Below are 17,099 nucleotides of genomic sequence, written 5' to 3' on the forward strand. Positions count from 1 at the left end.
CCATTTGTTACATTTCGCAAACAATAATTTTTACGGATTTTCGAGGGATTCAGCATGTTAGGTTGATCCTTTTATCTAGTGCGAATCATTACTGAAAATTCACATCCCTGTATTATAGAGAAATGGGTTGCGGAATTCCAGACCCTTCCAGCCCTCGTAGGCACACGTACACGCCGACCAGGCGGTGTGTGAGTGTGCCGCCATGTCAGTTCCCATAGCCTCCCTGAGAAACGACGTGCTGCCGAATATTGCTAACCATTTCTCGATGATGCAAAAGTACGACTTCTGAGGACCTTTCCACCCTAGATAGAACTTTCATCTAGCTCTTTTCACCATTGACAAGTCCCGTGACTGCATTATTGGGAAATATTTCCAGGCATCCCTGACCCTTGCGATCGCCGTCGGCACACGTACACGCTGATCAGGCGGTGTGTGAGTGTGCCGCCGCACGGCTATTCGAACGAAGCTACGACAGCGCCATCCACGTTGACGCGCCGCTCATGCTCCTACAGGCCTCTCTGGCGGACAACATGCTGCCGAATATAGCTAATCATTTCTCGATGACGCAAAAGTAGGACTTCTGAGGACCTTTTCACCCTAGATTGAACCTTTATCTAGCTCTTTTCACTATGGAAAAGTCCCGTCGCTGCATTATTGGGAAATATTTCCAGGCATCCCGGACCCTTGCGATCGCCGTCGGCACACGTACACGCCGACCAGGCGGTGTGTGAGTGTGCCGCCATGTCAGTTCCCATAGCCTCCCTGAGAAACGACGTGCTGCCGAATATTGCTAACCATTTCTCGATGATGCAAAAGTACGACTTCTGAGGACCTTTCCACCCTAGATAGAACTTTCATCTAGCTCTTTTCACCATTGACAAGTCCCGTGACTGCATTATTGGGAAATATTTCCAGGCATCCCTGACCCTTGCGATCGCCGTCGGCACACGTACACGCTGATCAGGCGGTGTGTGAGTGTGCCGCGGCACGGCTATTCGAACGAAGCTACGACAGCGCCATCCACGTTGTCGTACGTCCGTACATTCTCTCTTCCTCTGTTTTACCAATACAGTGTGTTGCTCGATACTGAACTTTGGAAAACGTTCCTAGCTCCCCTACTGGACAGAAATGTTACTATTTAGCTTCCTCTAGCGGCCGTTCGTTCTTTCATAGCGTGACGATCATTATTGTGTCGGGGCATTTGGAGCTTGCCCTGGTCAGGTTCGGTTCCCTCCCCTTAAGACTCGTACACAGAAGTTCCAATTTTGAACTTTTTTTTCTGCCACTGTGTGACGAAGTAATATGATTCCATGTAAAGAAACAAAATTGAGAAATTTCTACACATACAAGTAAAGCTGATACTTAATTTGCTCTAAATTTCAAGGTGATACTTATAAAATAAGAAATTGTGTAGAATTCTTGTGACTTCAGAATTAATTATTCAATTGAGAATGAAATTGTTATAATGATTCAATACCTCTAGATGAAAATAAGAATCAATTCAACTCAATCTGATAAATAGATGCAGAGATGAGTATATATACATAAGTACAGCATCCTTTCATGAAAATTGGACAAAATGATGAAGTTAAAAAAATCCATATTTCCTCCATTTAACACGAAAATATGTATATGTGTATTACGTCCTACGTATGTATATTCGCTTTTTCTGTTACAGCTCATTATTAACTTTTTTTCATGTGCTGAAAAGTTGAAAAAAATTAGTTAAAAATGACTGGCATCGAAATCTTTTGTGGCATCGTCGCAGTGCTCCTGCTGTTTTACTACTATTCAGTTGCAAATTACAACATTTGGAAAAGACAAGGTGTATCTGGGCCTAAACCAATTCCACTTCTTGGTAACATGGCAGCAGTATTGTTCTCACAGATGTCCATAGGTGATTACACGCAAAGCATTTATCGAAAATACAAATCTGAATCTATGGTTGGCGTATTTATGAGGAGACAACCAGCTTTAGTTATAAATGACCCCGAACTAATCAAGACAGTACTTATTAAGGATTTCCCGAAATTTTCAAATCGTGGAGTAACGGTTAACGAGGTGGTGAGTGGACGATTTTAATTTATATTATAATATAACAATTTAGTTATTAAGCTTTTTAAATTATTTCATATTTTCGAGGTCCTTGTTGTACGAGAAAACAAGGATTTATTGTTTTATGTATCTGCAAGATTGATATAGAATTTTGGTCAGTTATTGGGTCTTGAACATTATAAGTCAAATACATACATACGTTTTCGACTAATATTTTATAAAAATATAAATTCACTTAATATATGTTTATTTATATTTATTTATCTGTTTTATATATCAGTTTATAGCTAATCTTTGGATAATTTTGTAACTTCTTAGTGTTAATGTTTCTTTTATACCTCATAAGAGTATATCGCGCTTAATAAAATATGCGTTTAGTATAAAAGAATTAATTAAATAAAACAAAAAGTAGAATTATGTTGGGCGCGCACCTAGTATAAGCACGTCCACAGTCGAACGCCTAAAGGTCAATGCATATCTCACAGGCCGGCAAGCCTGGCGGTTTTCCCAGTTTATACGCATTTTGGGGTCTGGGACAGCCACTTGAGAGGGTTCGAGAGCCTCGGAACAAAGGCACAGCGTGTCCTCCGCTACCAGAACCCCAGGGGTTCGCAGGCCAATGCTAGAGCCTGCCGGCCTCGTAGAAAACATTCTCGACGAGAAGACTAGACTTACAGAATAGAACCATAAATATAACAGTATATCGGTACTGTAAAAATATAGATTTTGTATTTCTAGAACTTTTATGTGAAATCTGCATTTTTTCGATTTTTTTAAGGTGTTTGATTTTTTACAAGCAGGATTTTCAATTTAAAAATCTGAACGAATTGCAGAGCATGTAGTTGGGTGCTTAACATGTTTCAGAATTTAACTAGGAGAAATATGTCGGCCAAAAACGGATTTTTCTATTTTCGATCGAGATATGGGGTTGAAATTTTATACAGTATGTTTTTTCTAGATGCCCTATGGAATGATCCATCGGTCATATAATTGGACTTAAGGGCACTTTTGACCTCCATATCCGGCTGTACCCTTTGTATTAAATGCTCAATTATGTCATTAGCTCATCTCACTTAAAAATCGATTTTCTCAACGCAGGCGGAACCACTTTCGCAAAATTTGTTTTCCCTGGAGCCGAAACGATGGCGACCGTTAAGAACAAGATTTACGCCAGTATTCACAACCGGCAGATTGAAGGAAATGTTCGGTATGATTGTCGAATGCGTTAACTCTCTTGAGAAACATTTGGGAACATTGGTAGCAAAAGGAGATCCCATCGATTGTCGTGAATTGGCAGCCAAGTACACTACGGACGTAATTGGCTATTGTGCGTTTGGAGTTAACATGAATGCTATCTCGAATGAAGAATCGAAATTTCGTGAAGTGGGGAGAGAGTTCTTCTCCACCTCGTTTCTACGGGTGTTAAGAATCAGGCTTAAAGATATTACACCAAAGTTATACACCTTACTTGGTTACATATTACCGTATTCATATGGCACTGATTTCTTTATGAACACTGTTTTGAACGTGATGGAACACAGGAAGAAAAATAAAATCGTTAGGAACGATTTCATCAACACGTTGATAGAAACTCAGGCGCATCCTGAGAAACTAGGAGATATTGGTATGTATGTAACATTAATAATATTGCTAACCGTATGTATCTGTTTGATTCGGTCCCTTTCAATAAAAGATAACCGAAAGTTTTCCTTTATTTGTACTTATTTTTCTGAAATACATATTCACCATAGTTTATCTGTAAGATACTCTTCAGAATTTTCATTCGTCATCTGTAGTTCGTATTCAACGCGTCTAGCGGCGAGAAGTTATTTGAGAGGCATTATCCGTAAGATACAGCTGAAAATATTCAGAGTATCTTTGACGATTATTCGAGAGTCGAAGGCAGCGCCACCATTTATCTTACGGTGAATCCCGTCAGATACTGGTTACGGAAAAGTATCTTTGATTTTAGATGAAACGATTTCAACGTAACTTTGAGATTTATTCGAATCTCGCACGGTCTCGCTTCCGCGGTCTCGAATGACGATGGTGGAGCGTCTTTGGTTGCCAGGACTGCAAATTTGTTGACACCTCAGGTACCGTCCTTCTGGCATTTGCAACTGTTTCTTACATTCTATCTCTAATTGTTGCGATAGTTTTCGGGTTGTATCGTGTAGGTTCGCAACTGTTTTGAGCGAGGCTTCTTGCATGTGTATGGTTATGGTGGAGGTTCCTTACTTCGAGTCTTGTATTTTTGTGGTGGTAGAATTTTTTATTTTCCCCATGTTCGTGTGTGTTTCTTTTTTGGTTGAGTTTGTCCTGATGTTATTTTTGATGTGTAGATTTGGCGGTGAGTTCAGTCGATTTGTGTTCTTGTTCTGAAGTATCTGTCTAATCAGCCTGGATGTTTCGGGGTAGTCTACAGTGTGATCTACCCTGATGGTCCCAGTTTTGGTGTTAGCGATATGCTTGCTGCCGTGTTGATTAGGTTATAGGTGGAAGTAGATTCGCTGCACTTTACGGTTAGTTTTCGCATCTTCTAAACCACTTGGTTCCTCCTTGCAGGGAATTGTTCCTGTGATTACAGGGGCGTGCGCCCCTGTTCGGCTAGCGTTCACGTGATCGATTATGGATTCACGCTGTATTTTCTTATTCTGATAGAATCAGGAACTAATTGCAATAGATTCTTCCTTTACCGTAGAGAGCACTAGTGTATCTGTCAGATTTATTCATGTAAACACTTGTAACGTACGGATTGCGGTGGATGTTTTCGGAATGAATATCTAGGGACACAAGATATATTTTCCAAAATATGGTTACAAATGATGGGAGTTTGGTTTGCTATACAAAATAGAGTTGTGTAAGAGAGAGAGAGAGAGAGAGAGAGAGAGAGAGAGAGAGAGAGAGAGAGAGAGAGAGAGAGAGAGAGAGAGAGAGAGAGAGAGAGAGAGAGAGAGAGAGGGAGAGAGTTAGCAACGAATTGTTTAAGAAATGATTTTATACATATATTACGCGATAGCACCATCGGCCGCCCGGTTTATTTCAACCGTACTCTCCCTCTGGGGAAACGACGACGAGGACTGAGATTCGCCTGTTTTCTCATGTCCGGCCTTCATGGCCGACGCTACTCTCAGGCGACCAGGAAGCTACCCTGTTCTTTCCTTTCGGCGAGCGGCCGACCTTCATGTCCGTCCTCTTCAATGTATCCATAGAGGCGTCCAGGTGCAACCCCTGTCCTCTCCTGGGCTGCTGGGCGTCCGATAGCATTGCTTCGTACTCTTCCATCCTGCGGGAACCCGTGGTCTTACCACGTAATCTACCGTTAATTATACGAACTCGTTGCTAACTTTATCAACAACGCGTTACTATGGGTCTAGAAGGTTCCTGACCCCGCGGTCTCCTCAAACCGTCGGCCACGCTGCCCCGGCGCGATTCTTCTGTTACATCGGGTGGTGGTCTTGACGTTATCTTGTTCCTCGTCGTGTTACACATTGCATTTGTGAGGATCACGCTAAACATTCACTGACGGATGCTCCCTCGATATCTATATCTATATCTATATCTATATCTATATCCTTCGGCTACCTGATGGCCGTGTACGCTTAGCGAGGGTAGGTCCTACCTCTATGGAGGTCGATGGAAGACTGACCATAGCCATTGCACCAACCGGCGCCGTTGAAAATACCTTCGAAATATTCGAATATACCAGTGCTACTTTATTGTCTTTTTTATCTAATCACAAGATTTTTTAAAAAACGTTGGTGTGCCGTGGAAGGTAAAAGGTTGCGGAGCACTGGAATATACTCTGTATATAATTTTCGATTTTTCGTACTACGCAAGTTTTAAAGTCTGGGCGATGTTTCTTTGAAAATAGGAGTGTTTAATATTACATAATTTATTTTTATGATAAATATAGATCAGTTTTCCACGGGAAAAACGTCGACAAAAGCGGTATGTATTTTTTTTTAACTATGAGGCACCAAACTCAGGAATTTGAAAAAAATTGAGTATAATACTTAGGACATCTCATTGCTAAATTAAATTTGTAGTAGCGTATTTTTAATTTCTATATGAAATCTGCATTTTTTCGATTTTTTTCGGGTTTTTCATCTTTTACAACCAGAGTTTGCAACGGAAAAATCTGAAAACGATTCCTAATATGTAGCTTCGTATCCGAAATGTGTCAGATGTTTTCAGAATTTTAAATTGTCATTAAATGGAGAAAGCGGGCCAAAAACTGGTTTTTCGATTTTCCTCTGTAACTACCCTTACAGATGAGGTATCGAGCTGACACTTGGCAGAAAGGTTTCTTTCTTGGTGGGCTATCAAATGGTTCAAACTTGATTAAACTTGGCCCGGGGCAAATTTGACCCCCCAAACTCGGCTATAGCCTTTAGCATTTTAGACTACTGTGCAACGCAAAGGGGAGAACGGACGATTGGTACGTTACCCCGTCTACTAAATGTAGCGGAGGCCTCGCGCACGATGGAGGACGCGGTACATTCTGCGTTACAGCAAATAACCCTTCGAGACAATATATGACGTCACATTTCTAGTACTGTCCTACCAACCTGTCAATAGACGGGGTGACTAGTGACGTTACGATCTGTACTGTGGGCGGTTTCACAGAAACTACATTTTTTGAGACGTTACAGGAATTAAATGACTATGTGACAAGAAAAACATGTTTTAAAAATTTGAAATTGGACGGAATTGCAAAGAAGATAATTATCGACATAGTTAGTATACGCGTTACACGCACATCTTCAGCCAAAAGAAACTAACACATGTTTCGTTCTTCTACTCTCGGCATCATTGGGCAGGGATCCTCGTCCGACATTGCACATGTGTACTCTTAGACTTCATCGTTATGGAGTAGAGCGTAGAACTTCGTCTCTGTTCCCGTACCTCTACTGCCGCCTCACTAACTCTATGGATGTACGTAATAGTGGTAAGAGGTTTGACTAATGATGGGGACCTTCAAGTTCTTGGAGGGGAATAAGTTAGAACTTTATAATTATCGGTATTGTATTCCGCGAGTACGGAAATTTCTCAACAAGAACTACGTTTTAAGAATATCCTCCACTTATTTATGAAGCTTATGCAATTTCTAGTTAATAAATTAAGTTTAACCCTACTGTTTTAAACATTTCTTTGTCGAGTATCGCGATTGAAAATTATGAAGAGTAGCTACGGTTTATTAACGGTTTTCGACTAACTGAGTAGCTATGGTTTATTAATTGTTTTCGTAAACAGTTTTCCTGAAGAAATAGTTACAAAGAAGCTAATGCAGAACTCCGATTTTTTTTCTAGAATTGACAGATTCTCTGCTCGCAGCACAAGCATTTGTCTTCTTTCTTGCTGGTTTTGAAACTTCATCAATAACAATCAGTAATGCACTTTACGAGTTGGCCTTGCATCAGGACATACAGGATAAGTTACGAGAAGAGATCAACGAACATTACGAGATTAATAATGAAGAATGGCACTACGAGAATGTAAAAAAAATGCCAGTTTTAGATGCCATATTTAAAGGTTAGTTAGTTATTTAAAGTAGTCATATTTAAAGTTAGAAGAGTTTTCTGCTTGTTCACATTAGAAAAGTTGCGTGACTTAAGCACTAGAAAAGCTGTAGCACTATTTCTGAGAGATAATTCTAACATATATTCTAAAAATTATTTAAGGCATTTGCCTACAACGTATCCATAATTCTTCTGAGTCGTATTGCTTCGACACGATTTTATGAACTTACTAATACCTTTTACAGTTAGTGGTAGTCACAGAGTAATCTAAAAAAAAAAAATAGTTGTCAAAATGTTAGAAATTGTTTAAGTAATGAAACGAATCAGATAGTCTCACGAAGTGCGTAGCTGTATTCCAGGCCTAGGGAAGTAATGCTCCAAAAGTCGATGACGTAGAATCGGTTATCCCCACTATCGCGCTCCTATCCTGCTGCGAGTCGGCCTGTCACGACAGGTCCACAGTGGTCCGGATCGAAGAATTCAAGGACATTTGTGTATAACTTTTGAATCGTTTGAGATATTGAAATGAGGTTTGAACTAAAAAATATTATAAAATAATCTCTTTCGAATAATACATGTTAGAATATATTTTTTGTTTAATTTGTTAGTTAGTTATTTTTATAAATTTTTATGTAGTTGTTGAATCAGTTGCTTTCCTTATTAAAACCATTGTATAATAATTGGAAATTCAAATCTTATAGTTTTCTTATGTATGATGTAATTATGTTATTAGAATTTTTTATAAAATGTATAGGTATATAAGTTATTAAGTAAGGTATCTAACGGTACAAATATATATTGCGAGCAAAAGTAATATTAATATTTTATTTAATTGATAAAATAAGAAGTATAATAATTAATCTTACCATTTTGTTGTTGAAGAAGTAGGTACAAGCGGCTTTTGTTTTCTTTATTTTTTTAATAATTCTTTAGCCTCTGGACTTAATTGTTTGATTTTCTTCTTGTAAAATCTTATTCTCGTGGATGAAATATCGTGGGTGCGATGTTAATAACAATTTGTGAAATGTATCTTCATTTGTAGCGATTCTAGAAATTTTCCGAGTATTTTTGGTCCTAATTTTTTTTTAATCTTTATGTCTTGTTTCTTGCGCCTCTTCAGATAATAATTGGCCAATCGGAAGTAATGTGTTCTGTATTATCTACTTTCCATGAATTAATAATTTATGAATGGAGGCTGGAATATAATACCACCCGTAGTGGTCAATAATATATTTTGCTGTGCTTTGTGCGTATTGTTCAAATTTATCCGAGGACATTGCAAAGAACTTAAGCAATTTTGCCTGGTGAAATATGCTACTTTCAAAACTTCAAACTGAACTTTAAATGATTATAGTAACTAAAATATGTATTCAATTTCATTAATTTCTTCATTTTCGAGGTCTATAGACATTTACAAAGCAATACAAATTGATTAGTTTTCAATTTCGAAAAGTCGACTTTTTGGTCGAATGTCTCTAAATTCTGTGATTCGGACCACTGTGCGGTCGGGCGACCGGAGCGCGATATTGGGGTTACCCTAATCTACATAATCGACTCTCGGAGCACGAGTTGCCCAGGCCTGCTGTATTCGGTGCACATAATTTCAAAGGAACTAATTGTCAGAAAACAAAAAATGTTGGCGTATAGAATTTGTTATAGAATTCGATCTGATTGGATAAATCAGCATAAAAATTGTGGAAATTATGCAGAAAAGAATTTCTGTATTTGAAAAATTGTCGCAGCCGGTTCATCAGTTGCTCAATTAAATCGGCAGAATTTCAGCTTCAATTTGACCTTAAGATGTGGGTATTGCAAACATTTTTCACTGAGATATAGCGAGTTAAATGAAAAATGTAAATTATGCATAGACATATTTTCCGAAAGACCTGATACATCGAAAAGTTAATGAAATTGAAAAAACAAAAGAAGCGCCTTCAAAAGAAAGAAATGCTCTTTCGAATGCTTTTTGTAGAAGATTCTACGATGATTTTTTCGCTTTCTAGAGCCAGTTATAGTTAAAAAGATCATTTTTGGTTCAATGTTGCATAACTCGAACAAAAAAAAATCGCACTATGTTCGACAACCAGGTTTTTTGCACAAGAAAACAGGTGCTTTCAAATTATGGTAGCGCGATTTATCAAACAAATTTATCTCTCCCCATCTGATGTCTGGAAGTTGAACAGAATTTTTTGGAACGGTCAAAGTCTTGTTTATAACGCTATAACTGTGTTAAAAAGCAACGCAGCTGAAAATTTGAAAAAGCATCTAAAAGTAGAGACTTCAATTCACGATCACTTGAGATTGGTCCAATTTCTCGGGTTCGTAGAGGTGATCTTTTCATTTTTTTGAGGAGTGTATAAAAGTCTATAATTTTTAGTAACGTAAAAACTGCACACGGTATATAGATCGTTTGACGGTCGTCGTAATTCATCTGTAGAAACAGTTGATGAGCTGTCGCATCATGCTGCGCATACGCACGCCTCGGACGTGCACCTATAGACAAAGTTCAATATAATAGCAGTAGCTGTAGTTTTTCGCGAATATTTCATAAATTAAGGCTGAACGGCGGTTACATGTATAGGAAAAAGTTGTTTAGAATGTTGAGCTTTACAACATATTCAAATTTTATCAAAATCGGCGAGGAGGAACCTTTTATGCACAATTACCCCGTATTTTTGTGGAAAAGAATGATCGTTAATAATTTGTAAAATATTTTTTAATGATTCGATATTGATGACCAAGTTGTACTTTATGAAGAACGTCATTGTACAGGGTCAGTCTCGTAACATGATGACTTCAAATGACTCGCAAGTTAATGTTCTCAAAGAGCGGGGCTTTCAAAATCAAGAATAAAATATCATTTTTTTGAAGTTTGAATATTAGTATACTCCTATAAAAATGATGTATTTTCGATATTTTCCAAATATTGTCCATGAATTATTACAATTATACGATTGTATTTCGGAAGTTGGATAGTTTTGGTCAGTCATAGAATTCAAACGTGTGGGCGCAACAAGCACTTAATTTTCTCATTATGGCTTTTATTATTACAGAAACGCTAAGAAAATATCCACCACTGACAGTTCTTACTAGAAAACCAGTCGAAAATTATACTTTCGAAGACATGAAAGTTTCGATTCCGAAAGATACAACTGTGTTTATACCTGTGTACGGAATACATCATGATCCAGATATTTACCCAAACCCTGAAGTTTTCGATATTGATCGATTTAAGGATGACGCCCACTCGAAGAGACATCCAATGCACTATTTACCATTTGGCGATGGCCCCAGGAATTGTATTGGTACGTAAATGTCTATTCTTAATTCTTTCTGGCGTGTCACACAGTTATTTCCAAATTTTGTATACTATTCATTATATCATACAGAGTGATTCAGCTATTGTAAGTGTACCACTTAAGGGGGCCGGCAGGCATTTGGCCTTAACTGTCACGCTACATTACGCTGTGCCTTTTTTTTCTAGACATTTCACGTCTTAAATAAGTAAGTAATCAATTAAAAATGCATACCACCGTGTTTGTACATGTCTTTGCTACGTCTGTCCAGAGCCTTTTTTTCGATACGAACACTAAATCTCTCGAAGTTAAGAGAATCTCTCTGCAATATACGTACATGAACTTGCAAGGGTCAAAATCATGACAAATTGACGCTTCAATATTGCAATGAGCAGTTTAAAAGTGGTCAGTTGTGTTTCCTAAAAGTCCAATCTACGTCTGTACAGAGCCCAAAATGCGAATTTCTACCTCATCGTGGAGTAATTTGTAATATTCGGCAGAAAATTCGAATTCTGAAGCAAGTATGACGTCACAAGATGGCTGCCGCTGAGAGATTCTCTTAATTTCGAGAGATTTAGTGTTCGTATCGAAAAAAAGGCGCTGTATAGACGTAGCAAAGACATGTACAAACACGGTGGTAGGCATTTTTAATTGATTACTTACTTATTTAAGACGTAAAATGTATAGAAAAAAGGCACAATTTTGCGGTTCCGCTTACTAGCGCCACGGTCTCTCCGTGGTAAACACTGTACGTTGCGATAGAATACGGTTAATAATGCAGATCGATAGTACAGGTTTACGTATGTACGATATGTATGCTGCCGAATATTGTAAATTACTCCACGATGAGGTAGAAATTCGAAATTAGCTCTGTACAGACGTAGATTGAACCTTTGGGAAAGACAATTGACCATTTATAAACTGCTCGTTGCAACATTGAAGCGGCAATTTCGTCATGTCCATGCGGCATCTCGTAACGTCAGACTTGCATGGTCACGAAAGCAATTTTAATCAAGTAATAACTTTCAATCGCAAAATTATCCTCCAAAGTGTACACATTTGACACAATAGGAAGAAACAAGCATTACAGTTCGCAGTATTTGACTGAAGAAAACAGTACTAAAAATATGATTTAACAATGTTAGGGTTTGAACATAACAAGGTTATGGTTTGAACAAAATGACATCGCAACTCAAATGAACAATATTCGTAATTTCGAAAAATTGTCCTATGGCCGGCTTTCGGTCATTCTCGCACACTCTGCGCAGTTGCGTGCAATGATTTCGTACATTATTTCTTTCGTTATTTCCTAACTCGTGAGGATCTGGACATTGTCAGCCAGGCCTGTCCTGCTCAGGTACAGGTGTTTCCATATTTTATGGAAACCCAGCCTTTTCTACGCCAATTTGATTTTCCCCGTCGAAGGACCCGAAATGAGAGAGCACTTGAGAGTGCCATAAACCTCCTCCTCCCCCCGCCTCGTACCAGGACGAGAGAACTGTCCTGAGACCACGCTACAGGACTGTTTTTTTTTGGCACCATTGTCGTCGTAAACGAACGTTTTGAAGACATTACACAGCAAACTGTGTAACTCGTCGTAGTTTATTTCTCTCATGAAGCCAATAAACGCTACGCCTTTTCCGATATATCACAGAATTTTGTCCCTTTTTGTATTGTTGCAAAGTGTGTTTGAAAATCAGACATAAAAATATAAAAATATTTAAAAGATCCAATTGTTCATATTTTATTACTTGCTTGTTTCAAATTGTACCGAATATGACATCACGGCTTTCCTCTGTGCGCTTGGCGCGTTTAGTCTTCGACGAAGCGTAGAAATGCTCGTTTGTCTTCGTCATATCGTCCGCGATATGTTGTATTAGGTGCATTAGCTGAACAAACACGAACGGGGAAGTCCTTCTCGTTCAGCGAACGTACTACGGACCAGATTTTCTTCGGGGGGGGGGGGGGGCACGATAATTTGTTGGTTTCGTCTATGGTGCGTGTTGAGCGCCGGTGTCGGATGACAATATGATACCTTTATTCGAAGATCTATTCGAATAAAGTCTGATTATTTACTATTTATTTATAGAATAGAAAAATATCCGTTATATTCCAGTAACTAACTAGAATGAAATAAGTTGTAGTCCATGTGACAGTAGAAGAGGTTTAGCAATAATTTCTTTTTTGCAGCTTGAGAACTATTTTTAGAAATTACAGGCGAAGTTTGCAATTTCTGCCTACATTGCCGATGAACGGGCTTCGCTTGCGAATTATTATCTCCGGAACTGTTTCTCCACTTCAGCTACACTTCTTTTTGTTTAATTTAGAAAGAATACGGCTGTTATAAAATAATTTTTTCGACCATGACAAGTAACTTTACAATGTAGGAAAGTGTAAACAAATACTTTTTTGGCGTTTTTTTCGATGATAAGTTAGTGATTCACATGTTGGAAAAAATATGGTCACATTCCCTGAAGTATCGCCTTCAAAATGAACCCTTCAGAAGAATGGAGAATTCTGATTGATTATGTATAGATGTTAGTTTATATGTGAATTGAATATGTTCTACAAGAAAGGTGTCATTGCTCCATGAAAACCACGATGGTGACGCGAATAACCACGCGAACCACCACGCGAATAACTCACACGATGGAGAACGGTAGAATCAACAACGTTTATTCAAGAGCAACGAGCGGACGATCGCGAGTTCGAATATGACCCGCGGAAACGCACAGGAAGAACCGGCACGGTCGAACAATAATATTTGTCGAGCAACTACGAGAAGCGACTAAAGCACGTCTGAACGTTGTAACAGTTATCCGCAGAGAGCGAGAGAGAGAGAGAGAGAGAGTTGGTCACGAACGCCACGAACGCCACGAACGCCACTCAACCGGTGAACATGAAAATCGGCGCAGGCGCACAAACGCGCAACATACGCGCCAACGTGCCGCCGCCACACAATTTTGACCTAACACTCGCTCAACAGGGCCAAGCTAACCCTTTTTCATTGAATAAAAAGGTATTCTGAAACAAAAACCTTGTGTTTCGATTAATAATTGAAAGAGAGCTGCCTTGAAGTTGAAGATGGGCCAAGAGTAAACAAGGAGAGCATTGAAGGACCTTCGGCTCATCCCGAGGTAGCCTAAAGTAAATTCAGACACAATTCACTTAAATACACAAGTTTTTATGACTAGCAAGTCTTAAATTCTATTTTAAAATGTTAACGCAAAGTTATAACTGAGCAGCTATTAGCTCGATATTATTCTCTATTTGTAAGATTACTATAAGTTCTTACAAATAGAGAATAATACCGATTGCCCAGGTCTCACCACGAGGAGGTTGCTTGCACAAGAGACCCGAAAGGAAATCAGAAGGAATTCAATACGCTTCCTTCTCACTCCCTTTCTTACAACGACGACTTACAATCTTATAAACTAAATTTCGCTATAATGGAAAAGATTACTTTTCCACAGAAAGAAAAGTTCACTTTTTCATTTAGCGCATGTCCAGCAATTATTGCGGTGCAAAAGGTGTGAATCGGAGAAGAAGTCTCCGATCCACGGGGGATCAAGAACGAATCGGGCAGAAGGGCTCTGATTCCTTCAAAGAGAGAAACAAAACCGAACCAGAGCAGAAGGCTCTGATTCGTGAGTGACGCGACGCGTACAATGTTTGAAGAGCTTTCTGCCGATCAGTATACGATACCCGACGCTCCACACGGAGAATGATGACCAGGGACGCCTCCACCTTTTGGTAGATCAACCTAACCCAAACTACCCGCCACGAGCAACGCTAACGCAACAAGGCGACGAAGAGACTGATGGGGAATGAAACTCCTGCTCCCGGCGCGAGCCACGCCAGCGTTGACATGACTTAGGCAGACATTTTACGAAGGAAGGGTTCTACCTGGCGAGTACTGCTCCCTGACCATCATTTCTCAGTGCATCCACGCCGAATATCGCAACGTGGACCGGTTCAAAACTAGCAAACAAGGTCCGACACAGCCTTCTGCTGTGTCGGAGTTAACAATCGAGTCGAGCAAAGTGATGTTAGGGCAATAATTACTCGACATATTTACAACGACGATCTTAAGAATTAAACTAATTCTAACTTACAATTACTACGATGTTTTCGTCGATGCGTTGTTTGATGTGTTCTCGTCGTTCGACGACCAAGATGCTCAGCTGTTGGATTTCAGCTGAAACAGACTAACAATAATTAGACACGATGTTATTGACGTCTTCGATAGTTGTCGATGTCGTTGACGTCTTCGGTCGATGTGTTGTCCTCCGTCGATAACAAAGATGATGACCTGTCGTACTCCAGCTGAAGCAGACAAATCATAATTAGTCACAATTCCATAGAGGTACAAAAATAGAAGGGAACGATGAAAAGAGACGAAACGTTGACATGAAGAAACGACGAAATTCAACTCTAAACCCCGTACACGAGTACGGCCTACCTAACACGTACAAGATTGCGAATCTAACCAGCTCACGACAGCCAACCTAAGACTAGCTCACGAGAGCCAAGTTAAACCCCGCACACGAGTGCGGTCTAACCGACAAGAAATCAACTAGAGTAGATGAAGTCAGAACTTCAAACCACTGAAATGGCGCTTCGGGTCGCCCCGGGTTCGCCAATACCCATACTCACCCACGGCCCCATCCGTGAGTGAGCCCCTGAGGGACTTCCATTCGGAGGAATACCAATTTTAAATCAGGTATATAAATTGTAGAAGAGGAACTTTTGAAAGTGCAGAAGTAATTTTTAATTGGAAAGAAGAATAATTTTAATCAAAAATAAATATAGCGAAATTAGGACGCAACAATCTACAAGCTTGGGACGCCCCGGGTTCGCTAATACCCATACTCACCCACGGGCCCCACCCGTGAGTGAGCCCCTCAGGGACCTCCGATCGGAGGAATACCAAGTTTATGTCAAAAGTATAATATAATATAATTTCAGAATACCGATTTTATGTCAAAAATATAATATAATATAATTTCAGAATACCAAGTTTATGTAAAAAATATAATATAATATAATTTCAAGAAGAGAAACTTTTGAAAAGTCTCGACGCAAATTCGAATTAGAAATACAGAAATAATAATTTACGGCGTGCGTTGAATGAACACTTATTCCAAAACAAAAAGTGTATATTTGAATTGTTACTTACAAAGAGCTGACCAATGTGAGCGGAGACGACTTCCAGGAACCGCTGGCCGACCTCGAGCCAGCTTAAGGTGGACCAGGGTTGGCCAGTGATGTCCACTGCAGCTCTGGAGAATCCCTGGTCAACTCGAAGATAGGCGAGAGTAGGCCAGGGTGGTCAGGGTGCGCCAGGGCAGCTCTGGAGAACCTCTGTTCAACTCCAAGGTCCTTCGCCCTTCTGGTCCCGCAGCACTTCCGCTCCCTCCTGAGTGCGCACCTCGACTAACGAACTGAGCGCGGCCGCCGAGATCAGGTGCGCGGTATGCGGTGCGCAACTCCCCCACCCCAAACTAACTTCGCTAGATTTCCATCGCCGCGATAGTAATTATCATGTGTCACTATTATAATTTTAGTATTTTAAAATACTAAATTACTATGTAAAATGAGTATTTTAAACATATCTATTTGTTTGCAGGTGCACGTTTCGCAGTCTTCCAATCGAAAATTGGGCTGATAAAGATCATTCGTGATTATAAGGTCGATGTATGCGAACAAACTGTCATCCCATATAAAATTAATCCGCGCGCCTTTTTCTTAGCTCCAGACCATCCTATAACTTTGAAAGTCACAAAAATACAATCTTAAGAGAATGGTTCGTTATTTTACCATATTATGAGCAATTAAAACTACCTTACTGTACATATTATAAGTAATGTAGTCGAAACTCGATTTATTATTATTATTAGTAAGTATGCAAATTAAAGTTTATTTATAAATTGTTATAATACGGAATTAACAGAATCCGTAGTGTATTTGTTTTATAATTGGTCGATGTACACATTGTGACATTGCAAAACTGGCGACGTCACTTTCCTGCTTATAACGACTTTTCGGAGGGACCGAACCGCCTTCTTTCGAGCCGTACGGCCGCTCGTAGGATTGATATCAACGCATATCTCACAGGTCGGCAAGCCTGGCGGTTTTCCCAGTTTATACGAATTTTGGGGTCCGGGCGTGTCCTCTGCTACCAGAACCCTAGGGGTTCGCAGGCCAATGCTAGAGCCTGTCGATT

At 39.5% G+C, this 17,099-nt stretch overlaps 1 protein-coding gene across 1 annotated transcript in view; it reads left to right on the forward strand.

Annotated features, from left to right (window-relative positions):
- LOC143353474 (cytochrome P450 6A1) overlaps positions 1-16,736 on the forward strand; it is a 28,663-nt gene extending 11,927 nt beyond the window's left edge. The window contains exons 2-6 of the mRNA XM_076786846.1: positions 1,679-2,064; positions 3,154-3,679; positions 7,369-7,590; positions 10,631-10,882; positions 16,503-16,736. Coding sequence (XP_076642961.1) covers positions 1,732-2,064; positions 3,154-3,679; positions 7,369-7,590; positions 10,631-10,882; positions 16,503-16,672 — 1,503 coding nt within the window. The 5' untranslated portion in view covers positions 1,679-1,731 and the 3' untranslated portion in view covers positions 16,673-16,736. The remainder of the gene's footprint in view (positions 1-1,678; positions 2,065-3,153; positions 3,680-7,368; positions 7,591-10,630; positions 10,883-16,502) is intronic.
- Positions 16,737-17,099: the final 363 nt, after the last annotated feature.

The sequence above is a fragment of the Halictus rubicundus genome, chromosome 1 (genome assembly GCF_050948215.1).
Source record: "Halictus rubicundus isolate RS-2024b chromosome 1, iyHalRubi1_principal, whole genome shotgun sequence".
In the NCBI taxonomy this organism is placed as follows: domain Eukaryota; kingdom Metazoa; phylum Arthropoda; class Insecta; order Hymenoptera; family Halictidae; genus Halictus; species Halictus rubicundus.